The following is a 26033-nucleotide window of genomic DNA, read 5'->3' as shown; positions in this document are numbered from 1 at the left end:
GATCCTATAAATATACTAAATAGACTCTAGAATATAATAAATACTAGTTAAAACACTTATAAACCATGGGTAAAAGTGGGTCAAATCCTTGGTCTATCAACTCCCCCAGACTTACCCTTTTGTTTGTCCTCAAGCAAAACATATAGGCAGTCTCTCTGAAAGAGGTTTGAAAATAGCAGGGACTCACAAATTTAAAAACTTAGAATCAACACCTTAGAAAGTCCTAATCTCAGAAGAACATTATACCATATTCTAGTCTAGCAACCAAGTTCATCTAGTCAACAACTTAGAAAATCATGTCTGACAATCCCCTCTACCAACCTCAATTCTTGCATAAATAAAAGTGTAGGCTTTACCTTGGGGGTATCGATCACAGGTTGCAAGGATGCTCAAACAAGTATTTGGACATGAATGTAAACAAAAGTTCATATCCTCTCTCTCTACTAATTTCTCCCCTAGTCAAACTCTGCTTTATTGCAAGATCATTGACCAAGGTTGCTTCCATGAATCAAGATTTAATGGTTTTAGCCACCAAATCATGTTCACTTCTTTTTGACCTATATCCTAGGATTATTTGTGAATCAAGCCTTAATGGTTGTAGCCACCAAGTCTTGTTCTACTCCTTTACCTATAGAATTCTTATGAATCAAGCCTTAATGTTTGTAGCCTCCAAGTCCAGTTCGAATTTTTTCCTAAGTTTTTCTATTTCTAACTGTATTATATATATATATAATTTTATTTTATTTTTATTTTTAATATAAAAACCTAAATTCGAAATTGAGAGAGAGAGGTTGATAAATCTACACAAGGTTTTACCTTCCAGACTTTCCATTTCTTTTTCATTAGCTCCCCTCTTCAGATGTTTCGCAACTTTTTCCTTTCTTTTCCTCAGGGTTCTTCCCATAGGAACCCTATCAACTTCCATAAGATCTGATGCATCATCTGAAGGTATCCTGATGGTCTCTGGTGGGTTATCTGAAGGTTTGAGTTTGGGCCTGAGTGCATTTAGACGTGCAACATCTATCTTTGGCATATACACTCGGTATGTAAGAGGTGCTTGTCGATCTATGGGCGCTGAAGGTTGTCGATCGATGGCGGTCTCTTGCTGTCGATCGACGGCGGTCTCTTGCTGTCGATCGACGGGAGTATCTGAATGTCGATTGATTTTAACGTAAACAGGGCTGGGCGGATGTGGGTATCTTGCTGCGAACTCCTCGTGAGTCAGAATCCTAGATCAGGGCTGGGGATGTGGGTGTCTTGCTGCGAACTCCACGGCATTGCAAGATGCGGTTGACTCCGTAGGTGTCATCGATCGATGGTCTGGATATCCTGTTGATCGATTTGGATTGAAATCCGTTGATCGATGTTCGAAGTCCGGCGTCGATCGATGTTCGAAGTCCGGCGTCGATCGACACCAGTGTGATCCGCCGAAGCTCATCGAACTTTCTACTTTGAAATCTCCTTCTTGAAGCTTTTCTTGTTTCACCACTTGCCAGAAATCTTCTCCTATGATGGCATTCACGTGGTGCTTCATTACATCATCTCCTACCCCTCTTGTTAAGGCTTGCTTCCTCTTAACAGTTTCTCCTGTCTGAACAACCTGCATCTCCAGCTTCTTCACATTAGTACTCAAAGTCAAAAAACTTTGTGTTCAGGTTTGTGTAGACAGAATCAATCTTCCCATTGAAGTCCACCGTCATGCGCTGCTGTCCCTCAAGAACCCTATGTGCTGCTGTCCCTCAAGAACACTCGTTAGGGTAATGTGGTTTTAAACTTAACAAGAATCAAATCTAATAGGCGATCAAATCTCCCCGGCAACGGCACCAAATTTGATATCACTCAAATTACCCTAACAAGTGAATTACTCTCTCAAATAAGAGGTTCAATTGTAGTACTTAGGGATCGAATCCACAAGGAGCTATGGAACCTAATAACTCTAATTGGATTTGTTAAGCAAGGTGTTTTAATGATTTAAATGCAAAGTTGCAATTGTTGAGCAAGTAATTGCTCGATTGATTGGTTGAGGTTTTGTTACTTAAAAGGAAATAGCTAGACTTGAGGTTTTTATTCAGGAAATTTGGAATTATAATCCTATAGATGCCTAACAAGTTGTATGCATGATATTGTAGAGCTCAACACTTATAAACGAATAACTAGGCTCTCGCTTTCTAGGTTCGTCTGTTGACCAGTGTCGATCGATGATTCTATATGAATATCGATCGATTCACTATTCAAAACGTTGACCGATTATTCTATCTGGATATCGATCGACACTGTTGGTTAAGCGTTAATGCGCGGGTTGAATGAGCTCACTAAGTTCACTAGATGAGCTCTCGCCTTACTCTAAGCAAGATCTTAGCTCAATAGAATGGTTTCAGGATGAGATGAAAGCAATTGCTTAATCTAACAATCCTAGTACAAGTTCTAGGCAGCAAATCTAGAATCAGGCATTAATGAAAATCCTAATGATTAATATCACAACTTAGCAATCTATAGTTGGGGCTAATCTCTCATAACATATTTAAACCATAAAATCTAACAAGACAACTACTCGGACATGGCCAAGCAATTCATATGAAAACTGCATTAGAATAATAGATAGATATTAATGGAGTTTCAATCACAAATAACTTTGGATCTTCTCTCCAATTAAATAAAAATCCTAGAAAACTTTTGCTGTGAAAAAAAATAAGACAAGAAAGCACACTTTGAGTCTAACATGTTGACAAAGCTTATATAATTAGGTTAAAACTCGTTAGGGGTAATCTTGTAAATTGGTGAAGACTTGGGCTCTAAGTCAGCTGTGACCAAACGGGCTTTCTGCGCGCTTCGCTGTCGATTGAGGTCAAGATGTGAACAGCGATCGATTATTCCTCTTCAATATCGACCGATGGTCAAGCTCGATGGTCATCTCGGGTGCTTTCTCCAAATATCTCCAAAATGCTCCAAAATCATCACTTTCCTCCAAATCACTCATGATCCTATAAATACTCTAAATAGACTCTATAATATAACAATTAGTAATTAAAACACTAATAAACCATGGGTAAAAGTGGGTCAAATCCATCGTCTATCATCTTCCTACCAGAACATGCCACCACAGACTCAAGAGAGAAAGATAGAAGCAATGATTGATCAAGTTCTTGAGGGTCAGCAGAAGCTTATGGTGAATGTCAATGGGAAGATAGAAGTTGTTTGCACTGAGATGAATGCAAAGTTTGAAACTTTGAACACACATGTGAAGAAGTTGGAGACACAAGTTGTTTAGACAGGAGAGGCTGTTAAGAAGCTAGAAAACTTCATAAAAAGCAATGAAGCACTGAATTACCACGTGAACGCCATCATAGAGGATGATTTCTGGCAAGTGGTTAAGGAGGAGAAGCTTCAGGAGGGAGATTTTGATGTCAAAATCTCCAAGAGTTTCGGCAGTTCACATTGGTGTCGACTGACGCCAAGAGATGAACATCTATCGATGGAATGGGATGAACACCGATCGAGACCGGATGTTCAACATTGATCGACGGAGTCAGTTGCATCATGCACGCAGCTAGACACCCTCATCCACCCAAACCCCTACAAGTAGACATCGATCGGTGGAGTGAGAAAGTCACCGATCGCCAGAGAGATTCAACCAACGATCGACAATCAACCTCAGTCATTGATCGATGAGCACCTCTCTACTACCGTGTGCAACTACCCAAGATAGATGTATCACGACTGAATGCACTCAGAAACCCCATCTCAACCTTCAAAGACACCAATAGATAAAATCAATGAGCAATCTGAAGATACAGCAGAGCCAATGCGAGTTGATCAGGCTACTGTGGGAAGAACCTTAAGGAAGAAGAATGAAAATATTCCCAAGCATTTGAAGAGAGGAGCTAATGATAAAGAGATGGAGAGTTTTAAAAAGAGGATTCTAAGGATCCCATTAGCTAAACCATTTGAGGAGGAAACTGTTTAAGATCTTTTGTGTGCCCCACAAGCTGTGGATGTTCTTCAGAGAGACCAAGGAAACTTAATAGGACATTAGGAGAATGTTCCACCAGGTCAGAGAGAAGATGAGATAGAGGATTACACTGAAGAAGAAGAGTCATCCTGGAAAATTTGTAGTACCTTGCTTGATAGGAGGCATTGACTACCCTAGTGCGCTCTGCGACAAAGGATCTTCAGTCAGCATTCTACCTAAGGTAATGTCAGACCATCTAGGTCTGAAGATAGAGCCTTTAGAGGATTCATTCACTTTTGTGGATTGTTTTCAGAGAAACTCAGGAGGATTCATCTGAAACCTTGAGGTGCAGATTGGTAATGCCCTAGTTCTAGTAGACTTCCATGTCCTTGACATCAAGCTCAACTGGAATTATTCTCTACTACTTGTAAGAGCCTTCATGGCTATTATAGGAGCAGTATGCGACATGCAGACCAACAAGATGTGCCTGACACTCATAGACCCTACTGTCTACTATGATCCAGTAAGAGTTGTCAAGCAACAGACAGGCTACATGGAGATTGGAGATTGATCTCACTCAAATTACCCTAAGGAGTGAATTACTCTCTCAAATAAGAGGTTTAGTAGTAGTACTTAGGGATCGAATTCACAGGGAGCTATAAAACCTAATAAATCTAATCAGATTGATTAAGCTAGGTTGATTATGATTAAATGTAAAAGCAGGTTTGTGAGCAAGGCAGTTGCTCAATTGATTTGATTGGGATTTTGGTACTTCGATGAAAGTAGATATACTTAGGGTTTTTATTCAGGTAATCAGGATTATAATCTTACAGATGCCTAACAAGTTGTACGCATGATATTATAGAGCTCAACAATTATAAACAAACTGATTGGCTCTCACTTTCTAGGTTTTTCTATTGACCAGTGTCGATCGATGATTCTATAGGAATATCGATCGATACACTTGTTGAAACGTCGACCGATTATTCGATTGGAATATAGATCGACGCGTTTGGTCAAGCTTTAACGTGCGGGTTGATTGTGCTCACTAAGATTCCTAGATCAGCTCTCGCCTTACTCTAGCTATCTTAGCTCAGTTAGGATGGGTTCAGGGTGAGATGCAAGCTATCGCTTGTGTCTACAACTCATAGGGAAGTTCTAGGTAGCTAATCTAAAAAAAGGCATTAATGACAATCTTAATGATGAATATCACAACTTAGCAATCTATAGTTGGGGCTAATCCCTCATAACCTATTTAAGCCCTAAACCTAACAAGAGAACTACTCAGACATGGTTAAGCAATTCTTAACATCAATTAGGTATAAAAACTGCACAGATAAATAGATAGATATCAGTGGAGTTCCAATAACAAATCTCTTTGGATCTTCTCTCCAATCTACTAGAAATCCTAGAAAACCTTTCGCTGTGAAAATAATAAAACTAGAACGCACACTTTGCCTCAAACATGTTGGCAAAGCTTATATAATAAGGTTAAAACTCATCTGGGGTAATCTTGTAAATTGGAGAAGACTTGGACTCTAAGTCGGCTGGGACCAAACGGGCTTTCTGCGCCTTCGTTGTCGATCAATGTCACGATGTGAACATCGATCGATTATTCCTCTTTAATGTCGACCGATGGTCGTTAATGGAGTTAAAACACTTTTAAACCATGAGTAAAAGTGGGTCAAATCCATGGTCTATCAACTCTCCCAGGCTTACCCTTTTGTTTGTCCTTAAGCAGAACATACAGGCAATCTCTCTGAAAGAGGTTTGAAAACAGCAGGGACAAACAAAATTTAAAAACTTGGAATCAACACCTTAGAAAGTCCTAATCTCAGAAGCACACTATACCATATCCTAGTCTAGCAACCAAGTTCATCTAGTCAACAACTTAGAAAATCATGTCTGACAATCCCCTCTACCAACCTCAATTCTTGCATAAATAAAAGTGTAGGCTTTACCTTGGGGGGTATCAATCACAGGATGCAAGGATGCTCAACTACAAGTAAACAAAAGTTCCTATACTCTCTCTCTTCTAATTTCTCCCCTAGTCAAAGTCTGCTTTATTGTAAGATCATTGACCAAGGTTGGACAGGCTTCCTTTTTTTTAACAACCAAATACTTCATTAAGAGCTAAAGCCTAAAGCGGCAAGACAGAGTACGTGTTACAAGTTGCAGACTTAGCAATAAGATCCGCAACAGAGTTTAGACGGCGAGGGATAAAGGAAAAATGCAGAAAAGAAAAGGTAGCTGATAGAGCCTTGATATCCAAATTGAGTCCATAGATCTCCACCGGATGTATCTTCGAGGAAAGTGCGTTGATAAACACTTGATTATCTGACTTCAAGCAGATTTTGGTGAACTGGACTGTCTTTGCGTGGAGGAGAGCTTCCCTAACCGCGATCGCTTCCGCCATGAGGGGTGATGACACGTGCTGTTCTGTCGAGGAGCCCTGCCCGAGTTTAATGGTTGGACAGGCTTCCATGAATCAAGATTTAATGGTTTTAGCCACCAAATCATGTTTACTTCTTTTTGACCTATATCCTAGGATTATTTGTGAATCAAGCCTTAATGGTTGTAGCCACCAAGTCATGTTCTAGTCCTTTACCTATAGAATTCTTATGAATCAAGCCTTAATGGTTGTAGCCACCAAGTCTAGTTCGAATTTTTTCCTAAATTTTTCTATTTCTAACTGTATTATTATATATATATATATAATTTTTATTTTAAATATAAAAACCTAAATTCGAAATTGAGAGAGAGATGTTGATAAATCTACACAAGTCTTTACCTTCCAGACTTGTTTGAAGAATTTGATCTCATGTATACCAAGCCCCAAGACAAGCAGAGTTGAGCTCAATTAGGTTGGAGGTCAGTTTTGGTTCCTTCAAACATTCTCATCAATTGTAACATAGTTGACAGGTTGATCCACTTTGGTATCTTTAGTGTTATCTGCAACTAGTAAGTCTACAATGGTGTGGTTAGATAATAAGTAAAATCAACAAGTTCATTATCCCCTTCTTGACTTAATAAAAACTTTTATTAAAACATTTTAATAAAACTCATGAATAAACTAATATCAGTAAACATCCCCCCAAACTTAAACTACACTGTCCCTAGTGTAAATTCAGTCAGAGTTATGTGAATAACTAAAGCATAAGGACTCAATGTAACAAGTTAGAACGGTATACCAGACCGGATTAGATGTCAATCGATGTAATTGTGTTGTCATCGTTCGTGGCAGGTGATGGTCTGTCGATCGATGTCGGCAATGTTTCGTCGGTCGATACTCATGGCAATCGTCTACTCGGATCTTTATATTTTGTTTTTCTTTTTATGACCTGCAGTAATTTAAAAACTAACATAAGTACTAAACTAATAAAAACCAATTAGATATTACCTAATAGTGGGTTGTCTCCCACTCAGCGCTTTGTTATAGTCATTTAGCTTGACTTTGGAGGTGATTTGGCTAGTAATGTGGAAAGCTGGGACTTGTTGGGAAGCAAGTTTCCATCTCTTCTCTGCGCTTGTTGAACCATGTACCAGTGAAGTCTCGCATTGCTTCATCTCCTCTGCGCCATTTGTCCTTCATTGTTGCATCTGCATTCTCTATCTTTTGCAACCTTTCTTCAAGACTCTCAAGTTGGAACTGATTCCTTATGAATGTGGCGTATGCATCGTCTGATATCTCCTCTCCATGGTTGTTTGTATCAGACATAACTGATGTTATCTTTGGTACTAAGCTCCCTCGGTTTGTAGCTCCGACGATTGATGTCCATCTACGACTGTCGGTCGATATGTTGTTGCGTCTGTCGATCGTTGTTGATGCCTCTGGTCGACAAGCGATGTATCTCTGAATCTCTACTATCTCCCTCTATATTGCTTCTATTTGAGAAGTCAAGGAACTCATTGTAAGGTCCATTGGGAAATAGATGTCATCCCATCTCCTATCAAGCCTCTCTTCTGCTGTTTCCAGAGTTCTGTAGATCTCTTCTACCAACTGATCAATCTCTGCTCTAGTGTAAGAATCTGGTTGAGACTTCATCAGATTTGAATGTGTGAGGTCGTCGTCGATCGATGTTGAGAGGTGTCTGTCGATCGATGCTGGTGCAGTTGCTTTGGCCGCACGGTGTGTTTGGATTCTTGCTATGTCTTGCCTCATCTCCTCCATGCATGTAGTCAACCAACTGATGCTATCATTCAGTGGGTAGTAGACACCATCAAGCTTCATCTGGAAGTCACATTCATTATTTTCTTGGGCTCCACAGACTCCATAAAACATCTCATTGATCTCATCCTTGGTGTAGATCTCTGGTACTAGCTTGGTTTGTGTGAATGACCTAGCCTGTTTTAGAAGACATAGGTATATGTGCTCATCCATTGAGGCTCTTTCCAGAAGACTTCTGATATCATCCTTGGATACACGGATGAGGTGTCCATCTACATCTCTTGCATGTCCATAATCATCTTTGTAGATGCCATACTCATCCTTCTCCTCCCAGTGGAATCTCCTAGTGCCATCATGGTCATAGGCTCTTTTTCCAAATTCTGGGAGTCTATCGATCGATGTTGGGCCTCCAATGTCGATCGACGGTCTGGTAGCTCTCGTTAAATGGCGGCTGAAACGTGTTCCTTCCCCCACAAGCTTATGCTCGATGTTGATCTACTTCATCACATTCTCGCATGTTCAGAAGTTCTTTAGTAGTGAAACCCTCATGAAGCTCGTCTGCGTGTTGTTGATATATTGATGTCTCTACTGCAAAGCTCACGTGATAGTGATCATCTGCCTAACTTCCAATTGAGTAATCTCCTTCTCGTGTGCGGTCGAGTCCAGTGTCGATCGATGGGTAGTAGGCAATGTCGGTCGATGGTCATTTGCAGCTTGTTTGATGAAGACGAGTGTCGATCGATGTTGGGACGGTTCTTTCGATCGACATCGCATTCCTTTTCCAAGAGGAATGGTGTAGAAGTCTATCTTCCTCAGCAAGAATGGCTCTGTACTCTATAGCTTGTTCCTCTTCGTAATCCTCATCATACTCCTCTGTATGCAGGGTATCTCTGGTGGGTATAGCAGTGTGCATCGCCATAGTGGGATTGTAGTAGTCATTCTCCCAATCGTCTGGACTACTGTTGATCGATTCTTCCTTGTGACTGTCGATCGATTTCTGATTGGCACTGTGGATCGATGTTGCGGTATGAGTTTCGATCGACGCAGAATACTTTGTCTCGTACTCAACTCCACAGTGGCATGATGCTATGAGTCCTGAATCATCAATTCTTGTGGAGGACGTCTATGGCTTCATGACTGGAATAGGATCGTAGTAGACATGGGGTTCTATGAGCATCAGGCACAACTGGTTGGTTTGAATGTTGCACACTGCTCTAACTGTTGACAAGAAGGCTCTCCCAAGTAACAAAGAAGAGTTCCAGTTTAGATTGATATCCAAGACATGGAAATCAACTGGAACTACGGCATTACCAATCTGCACCTCTATGTCTCTTACAATTCCTCCTGAGCTTCTCTGAGAAAATCAACAAAAGTGAATGATTCCTTGGAAGGCTCCACCTTCAGACCCAGATTGTAGAAACCCAAAATATATATATATATATATCTTTTGGGTGGTCGAGTCGCGGATGATCATATTGTTCTTGTCCGAACCATGAGTCAAGTATGCCACTAGACAATGGTTAGACAATGTGGTAGATTTATTCAAAGGACGTTTGAGCATGACAATTTTGGAAGCACAACAGGAAGACCGGAAATTGGGCGAAAAACCCTAAATTTCGGTATTATGGAATTTTTCGAAGAAGCCGGAAGCTCGGGAAATATTTTCCCTTAAGATCAGAGTCCAAGTGGAGTTTATTAAAAATAATCAGATCATCAGAACGGGCGTAGAAAAATATTTGGGGTTGATCGCGGGACGAAAATTCACCGGAAAGGCCGAAATCGGTCGAATGGACCGAGAAGCTTGAGGTGGCTTGATGTGTATGTGTTCAGGACGTGGTGGCAGGATCTTGACAGTGTGTGTGTCAAGGGAAGCATGAGGTGCTGCAGTACATGAAACCTGTACATGCAAGAAGACATGTGGAGCACGAGGTGGATCAGCCAAGCACGAGGTGTAGCGATGCATGCGACCGGGCCATGCGGCCAGACATGTGGAGGACGTGGTGTCCCCTTGCATGGAGCCAAGCCATGCATCCAGACAGGTAGAGGGCGTGGTGTCATCCTGCATGAGACTGAGACATGCAGCCAGCCATGTGGAGCACGAAGTGTCGCCGCGCATGAGTCTGGAGCCATGCGAAGCGACACACGGGCTGCCACACGGCTTGTTCCTGATTGGTTGATGTTTCCTATAAATAGCCCACGACCCCCTCTCATTTGAACACATTCAGAACACTTGAAATTCAGTTCAAAACGTGAGAGAGAAAGCAAAGAAAGAAAGATCGAGTTTCGATAATTTTCGAGCGATTTAGGCAGTTTTCGAGAACAGTTTGCCGATTTTGAGTCAGCACCTGGAGAAGGTTCTGTTCAAGTGAAGAGAGATCAGTTCTAGTGGAGACCAGTTCAAGACCAGTCTGGACGTGGGTCTACTTGAGAAGGTCGGGAAAGGGTTCGGATCGCAGAAGTCGGGTTTGGGGTCAAGGCCACAGTCAACCAAAAACTGTGAGATTATAAAAACTGTGAGTTATAATCGACTGATTGCTGAGTTGTTTTCATGCAGGGTCCCGTTACTTGGAAGTTGGGTCATGGCAGGAGGCCGGGTCTAACTGAGTAACTGTTTGAATAATTGAGGTTATGTTGATTGAGTTGCTGGCATGCTTGAGAACCGTAGTAGCATGCTAATGGTTAGGTTGATTGGTTAGTTAGCGAATGCGGAATGCTTAGATGATATCGCTAAGTTGTGGATAGTTAGGTATTCTAGAATTAGTCTTTATGCTAGATTCTGGAATATGATTGATTGTGTTAATTTGCGATTAATACTAGGAACCTTGTATTATTTTTACCGAGTTTAGTATTAATCATATTTTGGCCATATAGCATTTGTGTAACCCACAATGCTAGGCATGTTTGAGGTGGAATGTGTTGATTGTGTGGTGATTAATACTAGGAACCTTGTGTTATTTTTACCGGGTTTAGTATTAATCGTATATTGGCCGACAGCATTTGTGTAACCCACAATGCTAGGCATATTTGGGTGAGTTAGTGTTCCTTCAGACCTCGTACCCGGCGGGTTCAAGGAAACCCCTTATTCGCTGGATCGGGAAGACTCAGACGAACGGGGTCATGTCCTATGGCTGAGTATTACACGACGGTGTAATGTGGCAGTGATCCGAAGGACTGTGGGCTGTCGCGCGGTGACCCGAAGGACAATGGGCCGCGGTCGGTTGAAAGTTTCTTCTTCTGGCCTTTGTGGTAGGAAGATAGGATATTGCCGATAGTGAAGGAGGAACATAACGTCACCAGGGCCCGAGTTTGTTATATATATTATATCGTGTTTCGGGTTATTGAACCCTGGTTTAAGTCAAGTTTGAGTTTGGTGTTGAGCTAGTAATTAGTATATTTCTAGTTATCTTACTATCTTTTTCCAGCTGCGTATTTCTGATATTGCTTATTATTATTCGTTGAATTGGGTTGATTTGTTGTTAGGTGAACCTCTCGCTTTAGATTGCTTGGGGTGGGATAGCGAGGGGTTGTATTTGTTAGTTGGGGATTGTAACTCGCTGAGTAATGCTAGATTACTCACTACTCACTCGTTGTTGTTTCAGGTGACAAGTAGCGAGATTGTAGAGGTCGCGGGAGGCTAAGCTGGCTGGTGTAGATTTGCATCTTTTTGCTTAAGACACTTTCAGACTATAAATATGTACTTTCGCTTTCTTGGCATGCCACCACTTGTATAATATTTTGTGTATTGTAAACCAGATATTATACAAGATAAATAAAGCTAATGTTTTGTGAAAATGCCTTGTTGTTCTGATATTAGCTTGTCCGAGCTAACACAACGTCAGATCGGAGTACGGGTTGAGAAGCCTTAGGCTTTGGTCTGACAGGACGTGTTAGTGGGCGGCCTGGCCTAGTCACGAATTGCACTTTTCGTGACCTTGGCCGGATCGGCCGTTAGCCCGTCATGTAGCGCTCCCGATCCTTGGTAGACGGTCGGCCCGTCGGTCATGTTCTTGTTTGATTTTTGGCCGGTGGTTCGACCTATGCCTAGAACGGTGTGGGGGTGTTACAGAGGTGGTATCAGAGCATGGTTTCGTCCATGCGTGACACAAGTGCTTTTTAACGGTTTTATCGAGTCAAAGGAGTCGCAAAAAGATGCTTAGGAAACCAGCCGCTTCCCGTAATAGGTTTAATAGGAATAGGACTTACCCTTTTGATTGTGTGCAGATGGCTAATCGCGGGATAAGTGATGATGGACGAGGTCGGATATGGGGAGAGGGTATGGATTGTACAGGCGGAGGATTGGGTTACAGATCTGATCAAGAGGATGGAAATGGCATTAGTGAGATGTTTGGACACGATAGGAGCCCTCTGCATAGAACAAGATCTTTTCCTGTGTACGGTAACATGACTAGAGTGAGGGAAGACAGTGTGGCGAGTATTGGCCCAAGTCGTAATTGGGACCAGAGACATCAACAAGATCAATCCGTTCAATCACACCCAAGGCCAGATCAGAACCGTGCCACTGAAGGACCACAAGATCAAGGAGCGGAAAACACCCTGAAGCTTTTACATGACGTGATGACCGAGGCACTTGGTAACCAAGGCAGGCGTACTCAACCTCCTGAAGTTTCCTAGCTATTATCTACCATGAAGAACATTGGATCCTACAAGTTCAAAGGAGGATCCGATCCTATTGAAGCCGGCAAGTGGATTACTATGATGGAGAAGAACTTTGAGGCTATGGAGTGTCCGGAGGAGTATCAGAAGAAGATCGCGGTGTACTATTTGGAAGGCGACGCAACAGGATGGTGGGACAGTATAGACAGGCAGCGTGGACACACCATCACATCATGGGAATCGTTCAAGGGAGAGTTTGAGAGGAAGTATTTTCCTCCAGAAACGAAGCATCGGTTGGAGCGCCAATTCATGAACCTTGTTCAAGGAGATAGGCCAGTGAGGAGTTACGAATCTGAGTTCACAAGGTTGAGGCGACACGTTTTTGATGGGCGTGAAGATGAAGCAACTATGATCCGTAACTTTATGTATGGATTGAAGCCGGAGCTTGGAAGTCGTTTAGCTGGAAGCAACTTTAGCAGCTTATCGGATCTGGTGGAAAAAGCTGTTAATGTTGAGACTGTATTGGAGGCTGAAAGGAAGACAATACCGCATTCTGGTGGACCTACCAAGTTTAGCCAAGGAGAAAGGCCGAATTTCAACAAGGGTCCAAGATCTAACAAAGGCAAAGGGCAAAAATTTGGAGGCCAAACCAATTATCACAGTAACACCGGAGTATGTTACATATGTGATCAACCGGGACACATTTCCAAGTTTTGTCCCAACAGACAACAGAGTATCCAGCAAGGTTATTCATCGCTGAGGATGGAAGATGTCACTTGTTTCTTCTGTGGAAGGAAGGGCCATTATGCATCGTCATGTCCAAACAAGCAAATCCCTGCGACCCCTCTCGCGATCCGAGCTCCTCCTAGCCGTCCAGCTATTGAGCCAGCACCAAAGAAACAAAACCTAGGAGGTAGAGTTTATGCCTTAGGGGTGGAAAACCCAGACAATGCAGGACCGTCAAGCGGTCCCATCACAGGTATTGGGTGTTTAACCTTATCTGTTTATTGAATGGAATTTAGTTGTTGGAACCTAGTTAGTATGCTGGTTAAGTATAGATTGCTTGATCGCTAGGTTGCGCGTTTAGAAATTTTGGATTGATGATTGATGGTTGTGCGAATTTTGATTAGTTTTTGTGATTGAGATATTGTTGATTGGGTTACTGTGGCAGGAACCATACATGTTGCTGGTAAACCCACACATGTATTGTTCCACTCGGGGGCACCACATAGTTTTGTGACCCCTGAAGTAGCTGCCCGGTTTTGGGATTGTTTTGTGGTTGACAGGATAAACGTGGCCGTCTTGACCCCTGCAGACCGAACCCTTCAAGCAGATCAGTGTATCAAGAATGTTCCATTGGTCATTCAAGAGAAAGAATTTGTGGCAGATCTGTTAGTCGTGCCTTTGAAAGGGTACGAAGTAATCCTTGGAATGGATTGGTTATCGAGCTACAGAGTTCAGATCGACTATGGAAAGGGAAGGCTGTTGTTTGGCAGAGGTAAACGACCAGAGATGGTATACCATGGAATCAGTCCTAGTATGACCGTGTCTTTGGTAGCAGCAATGAGAGTACAAGATTTGTTTCAAGATGGGGAAGTATATTTGGCGACCTTATCGGTTAGTGGAGGAGCCACTAATGATGAAGTTAAGGTCGAAGACATAGAAGTGGTCCAAGAGTTTGAGGATATCTTTGCACCACTAAAGGAATTACCTCCACCTCGGAGTAATCCCTTTACCATTACTTTGGAGCCTGAAGAAAAAAACCTATAGCTAAGGCACCATATCGGATGGCACCAGCGGAGTTGGTTGAGCTAAAGAAGCAATGGGAAGATCTATTGGAAAAGGGATTCATCCGATCGAGCTCTTCACCTTGGGGAGCTCCTGTGCTATTTGTGAAGAAGAAGGACGAAAGCATGAGGTTGTGTATCGATTATCGTGGTATCAACAACATCACGATAAAAGATAAGTATCCTCTTCCGAGGATAGACGAGTTGTTAGACCAACTAAAGGGAGCTAGTTGGTTTTCGAAGATTGATTTGGCATCAGGGTATCACCAAATTCCTATTGCCAAGTCAGACATCATGAAGACGGCGTTTCGGACGAGGTATGGGCAGTACGAGTTTGTAGTTATGCCCTTTGGTCTCACAAACGCACCTGCGGCTTTCATGCGCCTGATGAATGAAGTGTTTCACGACAACCTCGATAAGTTCGTGATCATTTTCATTGACGACATCCTGGTGTATTCGAGAAGTAAGGAGGAGCACAAAGAGCATCTGAGACTGGTTATGGAGAGGTTACGGAATCAGAAGCTATTTGCCAAGTTCAGCAAGTGCTCGTTTTGGAAGAGAGAGATAGGAATTATGGGTCACATAGTATCACGAGAGGGGGTGGCTGCTGATCCAGAAAAGGTTCAAGCCATACGGGAATGGCCTCGACCTACCACTGTGACGGAAGTAAGGAGTTTTCTCGGACTTACGGGCTATTATCGAAAGTTTGTTAAGGACTTTTCCTCCATTGCAAAGCCTTTAACTAAACTTACTGGTAAAGGAGTTCCTTTCTTATGGGTGGAAGAAACCGAGAAGGCATTCAAGAAGTTGAAGGAAGCTCTCACGACCGCACCTGTGTTAGCTTTGCCCGAGCAAGGTAAACCTTACACGGTTTACACGGATGCTTCACGAGTTGGGTTAGGTTGTGTTCTTATGCAAGATGGGCGAGTCATCGCGTATGCCTCACGACAACTACGGAAGCATGAGGATAACTACAGTACACATGACATGGAGTTAGCGGCTGTGGTGTTCGCTTTGCGAATTTGGAGATCTTACTTGTATGGAGAAGAAGTAAAGGTATACACGGACCATCAAAGTCTTAAATACCTCTTCACTCAGCCAGACCTCAACATGCGCCAACGTAGATGGATGTAGTTTGTGGCAGACTATGACATAAGGATTCGCTACCATCCTGGTAAAGCGAATGTTGTTGCGGACGCTTTAAGTCGAAGAAAGTTGGACGCAGATTTGGAGAAAGAAGTGGAGCTATTGAACCAAGAGTTGAAACAAGTGAAGTTGGTCATTTTGGAAGGGCAAGCGAGCGAGCCATTGGGACTTCAAGCGGTGAATCAGGCCAGCTTGATTCAGAGAATTCGAGAAGAACAACTTAAGGATGAGAAGCTACTGAAGATTGCTGAAGAACTCAAAGGACAAGCCGGGCCAAATAATGCTGGATACTACTTGCCGGAGGATGGAACCTTGCTAATTAATGGGAGGATCACGGTTCCTAAAGGACAAGGGCTGAGAGATGAGATACTAAGGATTGCTCACCATTCTTTACTTAGTATCCATCCTGGAAGTTCGAAGATGTATCGAGACGTGAGAAGATACTATCATTGGCCGGGCATGAAGAGATCGGTAGCGCAATGGGTTGCGCAGTGTGCAACTTGTCAACAAGTTAAGGTCGAACATCAAGTTTCCGGAGGATTATTGCAAAGTCTTCCGATACCTCAATGGAAAAGGGACTCTATTTTCATTTCATCACTGGATTACCCACTGCTCCAGGTAGATCGAACAACTCGATATGGGTGATTGTGGATAGGTTAACCAAGGTTACAAACTTGTTGCCTATGCGGGACACTGATAAAGTTGAAGTGTTGGCCGAGCTGCACATCGACCTAATTGTGAAGTTACATGGTGTACCCTCAGACATCGTCTCAGATCGCGATCCAAGGTTGACGGCATCATTCTGGGAAGCACTGCAAGAAGCCTTGGGAACTAAACTATTCAGAAGTACGGCGTTCCATCCAGAAACAGATGGCCAAACGGAGAGAACCATTCGGACCATCGAGGACATGCTTCGGATGTGTATTCTCGATTGGGCAAGAACTTGGGAGAAGCATTTACCGTTGGTCGAGTTCTCATATAACAACAGTCATCATTCGAGCATAGGGATGTCACCTTATGAAGCGTTATAAGGAAGGCCATGCAAAACGCCTATGTGTTGGACGGAAGTGGGCGAAAGAAGAATGTTTGGGTCACCTATCGTTCAGGAGAACATGATTAAGCTGGAGACCATTCAGGCCAACATGAAGAAGTCACAGTACCGTCAGAAGAAGTACGCAGACCAGTCAAGAAGAGAGGTAACTTTCGAGATAGGAGATTTGGTCTATTTGAAGGTTACTGCACAGAAAGGAAAGGACAGATTTGGCAAGGTCGGGAAACTTGCGGTCAGGTTCATTGGTCCGTACAAGATCATCGGGAAAGTAGGTGAGGTAGCTTACCGTTTGGATCTGCCAGCGGATATGCATCTAAATCCTGTATTTCATGTTTCCATGCTTCGGAAACATATACGGGATCCAAGTACTGTTGAACCCGAGAGACTAGAGGAGTTGACGACAAACCTTACGTATCTGGAAGGACCAATCAGATTGGGAGAACAGCATATTCGGAAGCTGAAGAATCGTGAGATTGCTCAAGTACAAGTGTTCTGTGGAAGACAAAACAGGATTCGTGTTACTTGGGAAGATGAAGCGCGATTTAAAACCGATCACCCTGAGTTCTTCCGAGAGGATGCTGTGATGGAAGAAGGAGGCCCCTCAGAACCTTAGAATTCGAGGACGAATTTTGTTAAGGGGGGGGGGGGAGAGAATGTAGAAACCCCAAAAAAAAAAAAATATATATATGTCTTTTGGGTGGTCGAGTCGCGGATGATCATATTGTTCTTGTCTGCACCATGAGTCAAGTATGCCACTAGACAATGGTTAGACAATGTGGTAGATTTATTCAAAGGACGTTTGAAGCATGACACTTTTGGAAGCACAACATGAAGACCGGAAATTGGGCGAAAAACCCTAAATTTCGGTATTATGGAATTTTTCGAAGAAGCTGGAAGCTCGGGAAATATTTTCCCTTAAGATCAGGGTCCAAGTGGAGTTTATTAAAAATAATCAGATCATCAAAACGGGCGTAGAAAAATATTTGGTGTTGATCGCGGGATGAAAATTCACCGGAAAAGCCGAAATCGGTCGAATGGACCGAGAAGCTTGAGGTTGCTTGATGTGTATGTGTTCAGGACGTGGTGGCAGGCTCTTGACAGTGTGTGTGTCAAGGGAAGCATGAGGTGCTGCAGTACATGCAACTTGTATATGCAAGAAGACATGTGGAGCACGAGGTGGATCAGCCAAGCACGAGGTGTAGCGATGCATGCGACCGGGCCATGCGGCCAGACATGTGGAGGACGTGGTGTCTCCTTGCATGGAGCCAAGCCATGCATCCAGACAGGTAGAGGATGTGGTGTCATCCTGCATGAGACTGAGACATGCAGCCAGCAATGTGGAGCACGAGGTGTCGCCGCGCATGCGTCTGGAGCCATGCGAAGCGACACATGGGCTGCCAACGGCTTGTTCCTGATTGGTTGCTGTTTCCTATAAATAGCCCATGATCCCCTCTCATTTGAACACATTCAGAACACTTGAAAGTCAGTTCAAAACATGAGAGAGAAAGCAAAGAAAGAAATATCGAGTTTCGATAGTTTTCGATCGATTTAGGCAGTTTTCGTGAACAGTTACTCTGCCGATTTTGAGTCAGCACCTGGAGAAGGTTCTGTTCAAGTGAAGAGAGATCAGTTCTAGTGGAGACCAGTTCAAGACTATTCTGGATGTGGGTCTACTTGAGAAGGTCGAGAAAGGGTTCGGATCGCAGAAGTCGGGTTTGGGGTCAAGGCCACAGTCAACCAAAAACTGTGAGTTATAATCGATTGATTGCTGAGTTGTTTTTCATGCAGGGTCCCGTTACTTGGAAGTTGGATCATGGCAGGAGTCCGGGTCTAACTGAGTAACGATTTGAATAATTGAGGTTATGTTGATTGAGTTGATGGTATGCTTGAGAATCGTAGTAGCATGCTAATTGTTAGGTTGATTGGTTAGTTAGCGAATGCGGAATGCTTAGATGATATCGCTAAGTTGTGGATAGTTAGGTATTCTGGAATTAGTCTTTATGCTAGATTCTGTAATATGATTGATTGTGTTAATTTGCGATTAATACTAGGAATCTTGTATTATTTTTACTGGGTTTAGTATTAATCATATTTTGGCCATATAGCATTTGTGTAACCCACAATGCTAGGCATGTTTGAGGTAGAATGTGTTGATTGTGTGGTGATTAATACTAGGAACCTTGTTGGGGTCGAAAACGGTTACGACGAAGTTAACGTCCAAATCCCCACAAAATACAAGTATGTCTTTTCGCAACAAATCATGCTCGATCAAGAGAACGTCGCAACGTATGTTCCCGAGATAAAGCTTCGTTCGAATTCTGTTTAGATCAAACATAAGCCATCGGAAACATACCCAGACAAGTTACGGATAGGTCCGAGTATGACGATCGGAACACGGATGAACCAAGCTCGGTCATTACGCTACTACCGCACATGCACGCTGTCCGGTCGCTACGTAGCGACCGAGCGTCCATCCCGCTCGGTCGCTACTCTCGGTCGCTACGCTCGGTCGCTAAGCGTTCGTTCCGCTCGGTGTTTACGTTGCGACCGAGCTCGAGCCGAAGCTTGGTCGCTACGTAGCGACCGAGCGTCCGTTCCGCTCGATCGCTACATAGCGACCGAGCTCTTCCGAAACATCGATACTACAATTAGTCAATGCATTCTCGTCTACCCTTCGATGCTATCTCCCAAAGACCGTAGCGAACCCATTTCATGTTTCCCGCCATTCTAAGTCATCGATCAAACTTTACGGTAAAAAACCGCGGAAAGTTCGTTCTTTATCGAAAGAAGCCGTAATAAACGCTTCGAGTCAGAAGACGGCCCAAAGGGACCTAAGACATGACTCGAGGCCCAACTTACGATTTTTTAACCAGCAGCCCGTAAGCCGCATGACGGTTTACGCTTGGTTCGTAAGGAAAGATAAATGTCAAGTTTCCGCGGATAAATACGAAATTTTGAAGATAATTACGAGGATCGGAAAAAATGGAATATCTCCATTTTTATTCTATGAAGGCTTAAGGGCAGAAGAGGAAAAGCGCAAACCGACCTAGGAGCCAGTATATAAGGAGTCCTAGGCGAGAAGCATGGGAAGGGACTTTTTCAAAGCAAACTTAGCACTTAGAGCAATTAGGCAACTTTCCGTTTTTGTTATTTCGAGCTGCGACTCAACTAGGTTTTGCAGTCTTAGGTTGTTAGAACTAGGAATCTCGCCGACAGCTCTCATAGCCAAGGCTTCTACCTTGTTGTAACGCTCATACGCGGATTCGGAATAAAACACCTTTTGCTCTCTTTTACGATTTCTTATTTCTTTTCGTCTTTAATTGCGTGTTCTGATTGCTTGGCGTGTGGTTTAACATATATCTCGGACCTCTGGGAAATTAGGGTTTTCCTAACTTTCCTAATTTAAACAGAAATCGACAGTGCGAATTTCGGTTTCCACAAACCTTGTGTTATTTTTACCGGGTTTAGTATTAATCGTACATTGGCCGACAACATTTGTGTAACCCACAATGCTAGGCATATTTGGGTGAGTTAGTGTTCCTTCAGACCTCGTACCCGGCGGGTTCAAGGAAACCCCTTATTCGCTGGATCGGGAAGACTCAGACGAACGGGGTCATATCCTATGGCTGAGTATTACACGATGGTGTAATGTGGCAATGACCCGAAGGACTGTGGGCTGTCGCGCGGTGACCCGAAGGACTGTGGACCGCGGTCGGTTGAAAGTTCCTTCTTCTGGCCTTTGTGGTAGGAAGATAGGATATTGCCGATAGTGAAGGAGGAACATAACGTCACCAGGGCCCGAGTTTGTTATATATATTATATCGTGTTTCGGGTTATTGAACTCTGGTTTAAGTCGAGTTTGAGTTTGGTGTTGAGCTAGTAATTAGCATATTGCTAGTTATCTTACTATCTTTTTCCAGCTGCGTATTTCTGATATTGCTTATTATTATTCGTTGAATTGGGTTATTTGTTGTTAGGTGAACCTCTCGCTTTAGATTGCTTGGGGTGGGATAGCGAGGGGTTATATTTGTTAGTTGGGGATTGTAACTCGCTGAGTAATGCTAGATTACTCACTCCTCACTTGTTGTTGTTTCAGGTGACCAGTAGCGAGCTTGTAGAGGTCGCGGGAGGCTAAGCTGGCTGGTGTAGATTTGCATCTTCTTGCTTAAGACGCTTTCAGACTATAAGTATGTACTTTCGCTTTCTTGGCATGCCACCACTTGTATAATATTTTGTGTATTGTAAACCAGATATTATATAAGATAAATAAAGCGAATGATTTGTGCAAATGCCTTGTTGTTCTGATATTAGCTTGTCCGAGCTAACACAACGTCAGATCGGAGTACGGGTTGAGAAGCCTTAGGCTTTGGTCTGACGGGACGTGTTAGTGGGCGGCCTGGCCTAGTTACGAATTGCACTTTTTGTAACTTTGCCTGGATTGCCCGTTAACCCGTCTTGTAGCGCTCCCGAACTTTGGTAGACGGTCGGGTCGTCGGTCATGTTCTTGTTTGATTGTTGGCCGGTGGTTCGACCTATGCCTAGAATGGTTCGGGGGTGTTACACAGATGGTCTTCGATAACCCTAGGTAGGATGCTGACTGATGCTCATGTGTCACACAGTGCATGTGGGAACTCAATACCCTTCACCGTACATGGTATTGTAAACTTCCCAGGATCACTCTTCTTCTTCAGTGTAATCTCATTCTTCATCATTTCTCTGGCCTTATAGAACATCCACAATCTATGGGTAAAATAGGCCTCCTCGAATCCTGAAGACTCTCTTTTGGAAACTTTCCATCTCCTTCTCATTAGCTCCCCTTTTTAGATGCTTAGCAACATTTTCCTTTCTCTTCCTCAAGGTGTTCCCCATATGAGCATTATCAACTTCCATAGGCTCTGTTGCATCATCTGAATGTGTACTGGTGGTCTCTGGAGGGTTAGCTGAAGGTTTGAGTTGTGTCCGGAGTGCATTGACACGGGAGACGTCTTTCTTTGGCATCTGCACTTGGTTTGTGAGAGGTTAGCGTCGATCGATGGGCGCTGGAGATTGTCGATCGATGGCGGTCTCTCTCGGTCGATCGATGGCAGAATCAGTTTGCCAATCGATTTTTACATAAACAGGGCTGGGCAGATGTGGGTGTCTTGCTGCGAACTCCTTGTGAGTCATGATCCTCACGGCATTGCAAGATGCGGTCGATATCGTAGGTGTCGTTGATCGATGCTCGTGAGAGGCTGTCGATCGGTTTTGGTTGACGTCTGTCGATCGATGTTCGAGATATGGCGTCGATCGACACCAATGCGATCCGCCAAAACTCATCGAACTCTCTACTTCGAAATCTCCTTCTTGCAGCTTCTCATGCTTTACCACTTGCCAGAAATCATCATCTATGATGGCATTCACGTGGTGCTTCATCCCATCATCTCCTGTCTGAACAACCTGCATCTCCAGCTTCTTCACATGAGTGCTCAAAGTCTCAAACTGTGTGTTCAGGTTGTTATAGACAGAGTTGATCTTCCCATTGAAGTCAACCTTCATGCTCTGCTGTCTCTCTGATATCACTCAAATTACCCTAAGGAGTGATTTTACTCTCTCAAATAAGAGGTTCAATTGTAGTACTTAGGGATCGAATCCACAGAGAGCTAGGGCACACAATAGACTATAGAAATCAAGATTAAGCTAGGCAAACAGTTTATAAAGCAGTAAATCAATGAAAGCAAGGTGAACAAAGTAGTTGTTCGATTGGTTGATTGAGGTTGTAAACAATTAGGAGAAATAGCTATACATAGGGATTTATCAATCAAGAGATTCAAAACTACAATTCAAGGATGCTAATGGTTTATAGATTCAATTCTAGAACTCGATTTTAATAAGTAAGCAATCCAGCTTTCGCATGCAATTGCTAATCAGATGTCTAAGTCCAGTCTCAGCTGTCGCTTATTGACTTGGTGCGAGTGTCGATCGATCTTATGGCCTGAGCGTTGATCGATACTTCCTCAGACAAGCATTAACGACCTAATCGATTTAGTTCAACTTGATTGCACTTTCGTGCCTCTCAACTATCCTATGATTCTAGGTTCAAACAATTAGTCACACTGTCGTGCTATTCTAACTATTCCAGATCCTAGTATTACAAATCACCCTGGTGTAGAGATCTATAGGTAATCTAGCAATCCTAATTGATTATCAGTTTGACATTAAGCTCATGAAATCCCTAAACCTAATAAGATGAATTACTCAGACATGCAAGCAATAACACAAATGATAGTCTGAATAATATAATAATAGATAAATCAATGGTAAAACCAATGGAGTTAAGGATAATTGATCTTCTCTCCAACCCTAAAACAAGAATAATGAATAATAGAAAGCGTAGCCGTCAACAGTGGCTTAGAAATAACATAAATAGGGTTTCTTGTCGTCCATGAGTATTTTGGTAACTTGGTGTGGCTTATGGGCTTCAAATGGTCTTGAAATATGCTTAACCCACGTTCTGGCATCACTGTCGATCGACACCAATGCTGTGTTATCGATCGACAGTCTTTCATCTCCTCGACAGCTTCCTCTTGCGAGGCAGACTGACCACTCTTCAGTAAAACAAGAATAACTTCTGCTACATGATGCTGATTGACCTCAAACCGGTGGCATTGGAAATCTAACTCAAGGATTTATTTTGTGTCAAAATATGGGATTAATCTAATGGTGTTAAGGTCTCCATCCATAGCTAGTCATTTGACAAGTCTGTGCAGCTCTGCACTAAAAAGGCTCCAAAAGACACCAAAATCACCACATTCCTCCAAATCGTCCCTGAACCTGTAAATACTCTAAATAGACTCTATATTGTAGTAAATATATATTAAAACATTTATAGACCATGGCTAAAAGTGGGTAAAATCCATGGTCTATCACCCTCAAGAACCATATCAAGCATTGCTTCAAGCATTGCTTCAATCTTGCTCTCCTGAGTAGGTGGTGGTGGCTTCTGTTAGGATGAGTTTCCATAACTCCTATTGTTTATGTAGTTGTTGCTGTAGGGTTTCTGGTACTGCGAAGTCTGGTTGAAATCACTCCTCTGTCCATTGTCATAGAAGTTTCCATTCTGGTTTTCACACCTCTGCAATCCAGTTCCACCAATGAAGGTCACATCTTCTTCTACCTCTGCTCTACCCTCTGTGCATACATCTTCTGCATCCTCTACTAAGCAACCATGCTTCCTGAGAAGTTTGTGAACACTGTCCAACTTTTCCCTGACCTCATCCATATGGTCGTTCCCAAGGATGGCTGCAGATCTCTTCCTCTCAAAATCAGTGTTCTTGGTGTTGTTGTTGGATGCCAAGTTCTCAATAACTCTCACTGCCTCTTCTGGATTCCTAGTGTTGAAGTTCCCATCGCTGGAAGCATCAAAAGCCATCTGATACTGCACCGCGATGCCTCTAAAGAAAGTACTGAGCAGTTGTACTTCATTGAATTCATGGTGTGGGCAATCTCTCTGATAAGACTTGAATCTGATCCAGGAGCTTCTGAATGATTCTGTGGGCTCATGCGCAAATGTAGCAATCTTGCTCCTCAAGTCTTCAGCACGCGCCTCATCAAAAAAGTTGCATAGGAATGCATTCTTGATGTCGGCCCAGAATGTGAGAGATCCTGGTGGTAACTGCTTAAGCCAATGCAAAGCCTCTCCAGCAAGTGAGTACTTGAAGAGCTTGCAAAGTAGGTAGTCCGGGACTCCCTTGACTTGAATAGCCAATATAAGATCCTTGAACCTTTCCAGATGGTCCATAGGATGCTCGTGAGATAACCCACAGTAGGGTGTCTGTCCCACGAGTGTGTAGTACTGCGGCTTCAACTCGAAATCGCCTCTCTGGATAGCTGGAGGACGAATAGCTGATATGTTGGCATAGAACTGATCTGGACTGTTGTAAGCAGCCAACGTTCTGGGTCGAGCAGCCTCATCTACGGGTAGAGTAGTTCATGTAGCAACAGTATCGGACTCAGGGATTGCAGCCTCCTGAGCATATACCCTCTGGCCTGCTTCATTACGCAGATGACCCTCCTGGTCATGCAGGTCTCCCATCACGTACAAGATTAAAGTCGCAACCATGTCTCGCGGCTCAGTATCGATCGATGTTTGGACTGAAGTATCGATCAACGTCGGATGGAAGATATCGGTCGACGGAAGAGTGTCTTCGGTCGACGGTGGTGAGCGAGTGTCGGTCGTCGAGATTGGTGTCTGGGTCGACAGTGGTTGGTGAGAATCGAGCGACAAACTGGTGTTGTTGTCGATCGATGAGGAGCGTCTTCCTTTGCGGATCGAACGTTCCAAACTTGCAGGATCTGATGAGAATACCAGTTGAATTTCCTTGTTGCTTCTGGAACTGCTGGACATGCACCTGAAAAGACAAGAAATTTTTTTGTCAAAAAGTGGTTTTAAGAAACACCTAGACTAAATCAGACTAAATCTATTAACCGATCAAAGCTCCCGGCAATGGCGCCAGATTTGATCTCACTCAAATTACCCTAAGGAGTGAATTACTCTCTCAAATAAGACTTCCAGTTGTAGTACTTAGGGATTGAATTCACAGGGAGCTAGGGAACCTAATAAATCTAATCAAATTGAATAAGCTAGGTTGATTATGATTAAATGTAAAAGCAGGTTTGTGAGCAAGGCAGTTGCTCGGTTGATTTGATTGGGGGTTTTGATACTTAGATGAAAATAGCTAGATTTAGGATTTTTATTCAGGAAATCAGGATTATAATATTACATATGCCTAACAAGTTGTATGCATGATACTATAGAGCTCAACACTCATAAACAAACTGATAGGCTCTCGCTTTCTAGGTTTGTCTATTGACCAGATATAAGTGTCGATCGATGATTCTATAGGAATATCGATCGATACACTTGTTGAACCGTCGACCGATTATTCGATTAGAATATCGATCGACACGTTTGGCCAAGCTTTAATGCGTGGGTCAGCTCGGATGCTTTCTCCAAATATCTCCAAAATGCTCCAAAATCATCACTTTCTTCCAAATCACTTCTGATCCTATAAATATATTAAATAGACTCTAGAATATAATAAATAGTAGTTCCAACACTTATAAAACATGGGTAAAAGTGGGTCAAATTCATGGTCTATTATAAACTACTCTAGCTTATATACTATTATAATCATGATTACCTGAATAGAAACCCAAAGTCTAACGCTTTCTCGTAATTGTTTACAAAACCTCAAAACCAATCAACCGAACAACTCCATTGTTCACCACAGCAATTTACTATTTCCATAATTGACCTAGCTTAATTATAAACTGTTTAAG

The 26033-nt window shown here is 42.9% G+C and overlaps 2 protein-coding genes across 2 annotated transcripts; both read left to right on the top strand.

The window, feature by feature from the left end:
- Positions 1 to 12761: 12761 nt before the first annotated feature.
- Positions 12762 to 14501, top strand: LOC125583144. Its single transcript, XM_048749730.1, has 2 exons — positions 12762 to 13710; positions 13903 to 14501. Exons 1-2 carry the CDS (start codon positions 12762 to 12764, stop codon positions 14499 to 14501), a joined length of 1548 nt encoding a protein of 515 aa, XP_048605687.1.
- A 2215-nt stretch (positions 14502 to 16716) lies between these two features.
- LOC125583143 lies at positions 16717 to 17328 on the top strand. The gene has a single exon (XM_048749729.1). The coding sequence runs from the start codon at positions 16717 to 16719 to the stop codon at positions 17326 to 17328; it is 612 nt and encodes a 203-aa protein (XP_048605686.1).
- Positions 17329 to 26033: the final 8705 nt, after the last annotated feature.

Source organism: Brassica napus, chromosome C3, assembly GCF_020379485.1.
Source record: "Brassica napus cultivar Da-Ae chromosome C3, Da-Ae, whole genome shotgun sequence".
Taxonomy (NCBI): domain Eukaryota; kingdom Viridiplantae; phylum Streptophyta; class Magnoliopsida; order Brassicales; family Brassicaceae; genus Brassica; species Brassica napus.
This window is presented reverse-complemented; position numbering and strand designations above follow the sequence as displayed.